The sequence below is a fragment of the Uloborus diversus genome, chromosome 8 (assembly GCF_026930045.1).
Source record: "Uloborus diversus isolate 005 chromosome 8, Udiv.v.3.1, whole genome shotgun sequence".
In the NCBI taxonomy this organism is placed as follows: Eukaryota; Metazoa; Arthropoda; class Arachnida; order Araneae; family Uloboridae; genus Uloborus; species Uloborus diversus.
Window position 1 is genome coordinate 78,564,280 of NC_072738.1, and position 6,600 is coordinate 78,570,879.

Here is a 6,600-nt window from a genome sequence, read left to right on the forward strand (position 1 = left end):
TATATATGCAGACTTTTAAATTTAATGTTTATTAAATTTTGTAGCACATTAGATAAATTCCTTTTTATTTTTATCAAAATTTTATTTTAAAAATATAGGTGCACTATGTGTGCCATAAAAATCTTATAATTCATTTAAAACAACCTGTAATAAAAATAAAAGGGGAAACAGATCCTAATAACTAATTTTTGGTGATAAAAGAACTGATGTTCTTTTAAAACATGTTTGTTTCTCCTTCTCGTTGAAAAAATAATAAAATTATTACCTTTTCCATAAGTTATTAGAATTTCTTAATTTTCAAAAACAAACAAACTTTTAGCGCTTTTTGTTTTTGAGCAATTACCTGTAGGATAAAACTGATTAAAAATGAGCTATTTTCTGTTATACTTCTTTTTTTGCTTAATGTATCAACTTGTTTTAAAGGTTTGTTTATTTCATTTTTTGTTTCTATTCTCTTTTCAACAGCTTGCTGTTCGAGAAAGTGGAGATGACACTAATTTGATTTTAGTTGTGCTCATTCCAATACTCTCCCTCCTGATTTTGTGCCTTCTGGTTGGCACCATCGTGTTCCTCAGAATGGCGAAAAAGAAGAGAGCCACCCGAGGTACTTACAGTCCTAGTCGACAAGAAATGTTCGGTTCCCGCGTAGAGATGAATCATGTGATGAAGCCTCCTCCTGAAGAACGATTGATATAAGCAACTTTGTGGAGTTGCTTTCTTTCAATGTGATTTTAATTATTGCTATCATCATCCTCATACGAGTTTTACCTCAAACTGAAATTAGCAGTAGAGATGTGGTTTTTGTTTCAGTGTTTGTTATTCTGCCATGGTAAAAATTTGCCATATAGCACTTATGAGCAATTTAAGTAATGGGTAAATATCAATTTTATGCAGTGCCTTCTTTTTACGGAGAAAATGTCCGAAATAAGCCAGCACTTGTTTATCAGTGAAGCTAAATTTGGCTATATATATTGTTCTTTTTTAGCAATGACTTATTTAGTGAAATACTTAAAATAAGTGCTATGCATAGCAGCTTGTGTGAGTAAAAAAAGCCACAATTGGATGAAAGATATTTATTTATTTAACCTGAAACTCAGACTGTATAAGAGACGGAATTCTGCTTTGAATCACCGATCATTTGTTCATACTCGAAGGTGTTGAAAATTGCACGACTAGTTGACGTTTTGACAGAGAAGTCAAAAAAGAAAGGAAAAAGAAACATCTATTAAAAGTAAAATACGAAGGGGGAAAACAAGTAGAAGTAGTAATGCATTGCACAAGTGCACTTAACTCAATTTAAAACTGCCCAAAATTCAGCCAGTTTGCTGCTAAATTGAGACTTTGATGCAATCTTCATTGAAATACAATTCTTTTCAAAGGGATAAAAGTAACTATTTTTATAATTTTTGTAAATTTATTTTGAATTTAACACATTATATACTTGTAGTTTTTTTAACTGGAGCAAGTTTTTCTTTTTAACTAGTAAAAAATGATAGTATATTTCAGACTGTTTGCAACTTTAATTCTGACATTTTGTCTCACAACCAGTGTGCTCTGATGTGTGTATATCTTCAAGGGAAAGATAAAAGCCACAGCAGTTTCAGTAGTTTTCATAAAATGATTAATGTACAATCAAGGAAGTTTCAACCTTCCCCTGATTTTAGTGAATTTTTTTTTTCACAGAACAGGATGCTGATTGCAGTTAGGGTGAGGACAAATCAAGATTGACTGATTATTTTTCTCATCAGTAAAAATATACCAAGAAAAACTCTAAATTTTAAAGAAAAGTTGAAAAATAACATACAATTCTTTTTTTTTTCGTTATTTTATTGAAGTAGCTTATAAAAATTTCATTTCATTGAAATCAATTTAGGATAGAACATTATATGTCCTTCTCCCCGAAGTTGACACCTAATTATTATTATCAGTCTTTGAATATTACATAATCAAAAAGAATACTGGCAGTTTAGTTTAAAAGTGAAGCTTTTTTTTAATGAGTATGTAATATGTTAATTTTTTAAAACTTTTACAAATATTGCATCAAAGCATTAATTGTTGCATAATTTGTAGTGTATTTTGAATACGTTGTTGCAGCATCAGAAAGCCTTACTAAAATTGAATCCTGCATTTATTACTTTAAGTGCATATAATGCATAAAAAAATCACCAATTTCAGTCTATCTGCATGGAAACCAGCACCTTAGTGCAGTGTATTTTTTGTAAATATGTCCTTTGTGTGCATGTGTGTATGTACGTGTGTGAATATTTATTGAAGTGTTGGTTGAAATTTTTAATTGCTGCATCTAATTATATATTTGTGTTATAAAAAAAAAATTCCATTTTTCCTCTCTATGTGTAGAAATTGATTTAATGAGCTTGTAAAAATCTAAAATAGTGATTCTCTGCTTCCGGAATGTTTATTTTTAAGAGAAATTTTTAAAAATTTTAATGGTATATTTTATAAATTGAATTTTAATTAAAATATTCAATTTATAGATCTACAATAAATAGTAAAAGTAATGTGCTGGTGCATTCCTTTTACTTTTTAAGCAAATCGGCGGATTCTTAAAATTCTTCAAAATTCATATGATTAAAACAGTAAAATCTTATTGGAGAATACCTATGCAACAAAATATGTTTCAACGAAATAAATGAGGAGTCCTGTTTTATCGCCATCACATTGTTTGAATTCCATCTGTTTGAAGTTTCCATCACAACAAACAAAATTTGCAGTTCCTTAAAATGTGTTGTAACTGAATTTAACTCTGTATATATGAATGCAAATGTTTTTTAAATAAAAAATTAATTTGGAATGAAATATATTTTCCAAAAAAGAATACATTATTTAAGCTCTGAAAAAAATATTTTATTTGCTAAAACTGGTTGAGTTTATAATGTAATTTAATGATCATACTTATAAAAATGACGAATTTTATTTGAATCACTCACATGCAGAAGTTAAATATGTATATAGATTTATTCCAAGTTTTATCAGAAGGACTATTGAATATCTTTCAATTAATATATTTTATTCTTGTTAGATTTTATCAAATAGTTTACCAAAATTTTAATTTGATACAAATGTTCATTGAGAACTTTTCTTAATAGATTTATTTTGAAAATATTATTGTATGATTAATATTGATCAGAAAATTGAAGTTGTGCTTAATTTAAGGCTTTTGTTTAATCTCCAATCTAAATATTTTACCAGTTTTATTCAGTCTAACATCTTGTGAACGTTGTCAGATGAATAAAATAGGAAAGCTTACATAATGCTCATGCACAATCAATGCAGAGAAAATAGTTTTATTTTTCAAATATGAGGACAATATACTTTTCTGAAACTTTTGCAAGTGACGCTCTTAAAAACACACCTGAATTGTTTTTTGGTTTTTATGTCAATTGTCTCATGTAATATTACATGTGTCCTTTATATAAATAATGACATCCCTGACAAGTGCAACATGCAAAGCTGTAGATTTAATTAAATATGCCTGAAAAGCTAAATTTTGTTTCCAAAAATGATAAGAACCTCTTTGATGTATATTAAAAGAGCTGTTTGAGAAAAGTTTGATTAAATTTTTTCTTGGCAAGGCATTTCAAAAGTTTTCCAAGTTGCTTTCTTTGTCTTGAGGTTTTAAAATGTCAAATATTATGTTGTGATATTCAACACAATTTTAATCTGCTGATATGCAAAAAAAGTTAAGTACAGTGAAACCTGTGTAAGTTGACCACTTGCGGTGCACTATTTTAGTGGTCAACTTAAACAGGTGGTCAACTTATAGAGGTTGAATTACATGATATAGATCTAATTCTGTGCCTGAAAATAGTGGTCAAGTTAGACAGGTGGTCAGCTTAACAGTTTTTACTGTACATGCAAACTTTTAATTGATAGAAAAGTTGATAAACAATGGAAAGAAATTTTTAAAAGGTTTTTACTTGGGTAAAGTCTTTTTAATAGACAAATAGTGAATGTAAATTTTTGATAGAACAATGAAAATTTGTGATTTAAAACTTAATAAAATTTATTTTAAAATATTTTTAGAAATTCAGGGGCTCAGACTAGTCAAAAACACAGATGACCTCTTAAAGCATGAAATATTAACATTCCATTTGCTCTATAGCAATTTACAAATGAAACTAAAAATTTGTTAACATCCTCTGAGAGCTAAGTGTTGTTGGTATAGAATCCCTTATGATCAGAAACATGAGTAAATTGATACATTAATTTTTACAATGAGAGCAGTTAAGTTTGATAAATTCTTCACACAATAACAAAAATCTCAAACATTTTGCCGTTTTCAACATATTAAAGTGATTTCTTAGTCCTTTATATTTATGATTTTCTATAAGTTGTTTATAAAAACAATGAACTTTCTAAAATGAATGTAACAATTTAATTTTGAGGAATTTTTCGCATAAAAAAAGTTTGGATCTTAAAAAAATATTAAAGAGAACTCGAATTCACCTACCTGTTCAAATTGTTTTAATGTGACAGTAACAAGGGAAAAAATGTTTTCAAAAGATTGAGAAATGATAATTCATTGTTTGTGAAATGTGATGAAACGAAATAATTGCAAAAGCTTTAAGTTTTCCTATGAAACTTCTATTTATTTGCATGCTAAAAATTTCAAAACAAGTAAAGTGATATTTTCATGTTCAAAGATATTTTTTCTACTGTAGTTTTGTATGATTCAATGTACCATGTATTTTTCAGTATTTTTTACATTTTTATGTGTATATAAACACATTTGTAGTATATTTTCAGTGATTGCACTAAATTGTAAAATTCAAAGAAATCTACAGTTTCAATTGTGATAAAATTAAATCCGTCCTCAATAAACATTCCGCCACTGTGAACATAATTTGTGTACCGTCCATTTTTCATATTTGTTGTACAGTTGATTGTGAAATAAATCATTTTAAAATATTTAACTGGAAGTGTTTTATTTAATGATTTTTATTTAATATTGGTTCTTTGCTGCTACTGAAAAGACATTGGTTTCCAATTTCATTTATCACAAAATTTGGTTTGCATGTTCTTGATTTTCATGAATTTAAAATCCCCTAACCCATAGGTCCTCTAAGTGGGTGCACATAGGCAAGGGGTGACTCAAAGTGCATAGGAAACTAGTCAAAAAGAAACCAAAAGTTTAAAATGTAACTGAGAATCAAAAACTGGAAGACTGATGACCAAGAAAAGAGAGGCCAGGATGAAACTTTTTGAAAAGGCTAGGGTCCACCCATGGCTGACATACCACTGAAATTTTGTATCAAAAGTTCTTAGTCTATCTTGAAAGCTTCTTTTGAAAAATAAGATAAAAAAAAAGATTATGATCAGAACAATAAAAAAAGTAATTTTGGATGAAAAATATATGATTATTCATAAAAAATGAAAACTAAAAAAATAAATCATTCTGTCCCAACGCCTCCTATCAAGTCAATTTTAAGTCAATTGAGAAAACAATTATAAAAGGAATAAGAAAACTGGTTAAGTTATTAGACAGATGTTTTCTCTGCTGTTTTCAATTTTTTCGAGTCGGGACAAAAATTGAAATTGCTGCTCTTACCCAGCTGACTTTAAAATTTTATGTTTCAAAAAAAAGAAAAAAAAAACACACACACACACAAGTAGGGTGCATTTTCTGCCCCCTCCAGAAGTTGCCACTACAACAATACTGTAATTCCTGAGTGTTATGTCCTAATTTCTATAAGAAGTGTGACTATCCAATTTTTACAATACTGATTGAAATACCAAGAGATTCATTTTAGGTAAATTGGACTGTTCCCAAGATAACACTGATGGCTGGGAAAGTAGTGAAAAACATTTTACATGAAGTGCTTGGCTTACACAGCCAGGAAAACGGGGCCAGATTCTTCCTTTGTCATTTGAATGTTTTGCCCTTTTCATTGTCAACCTGGGCAGTGGCACAGCGAAAGGGGGGTTTTGGGGGTGAAAACACCCCCTAGAGGCAGAGGTTTTAACTTGAATGTAAATTCTAATACAGTTTATGCATATGAAAGGACTGTTTTGGTCAAAAAACCCCTTTCAGAAGGTATTTTTGATCAAAAAGTCGCTTTCAGCAGGTGTTTTTGATCAAAAAATCCCCTTCAGCAGGTATTTTTGATCAAAAATCTCCCCCAGAAAATATTTTTAATTAAAGCATACCTCCATAAGGTTTTTTTTGATCGAAAACCCCCCTGCAGAAGGTATTTATAGCCTGTGCTAGTGAACCTGGGTATATAAAGTACATTAAGCCATTATAAATTAACTTTAGGAATCTTATCATAAATGGTTCCTATATTCCAACTATGCCACGAATTGCAATGAATTAACTTGAGTTCGAAGGTTAGCTATTTCTCCACATTGAATACTCAAAAATTAGTGCACCTTTTATAGAAAAATTCATTGCTTCCGTTAATTACGGAAGCTGAGAGTGAATAACATAGCTTTGTGTGAATCTTCTAAAGAAACAGTTAAGATAAATCAGATTGTCAGCGCACATTTTCAAAACTAATACTTTTGTATCCACTTTAAATGAAAGTATAGATCTATTCTGTCAAGGGCAGTAACTGCAGTTTTTTCATTTTTGTCATCTAT

At 29.3% G+C, this 6,600-nt stretch overlaps 1 protein-coding gene across 1 annotated transcript in view; it reads left to right on the forward strand.

The window, feature by feature from the left end:
- The window catches only part of LOC129228270 (protein crumbs-like), a 138,233-nt gene extending 133,321 nt beyond the window's left edge, over positions 1-4,912 (forward strand). Inside the window, exon 22 of the mRNA XM_054862939.1 lies at positions 466-4,912. Within this exon, the coding sequence (XP_054718914.1) occupies positions 466-696 (231 nt within the window). The 3' untranslated portion in view covers positions 697-4,912. The remainder of the gene's footprint in view (positions 1-465) is intronic.
- The last annotated feature ends 1,688 nt before the right edge of the window (positions 4,913-6,600 follow it).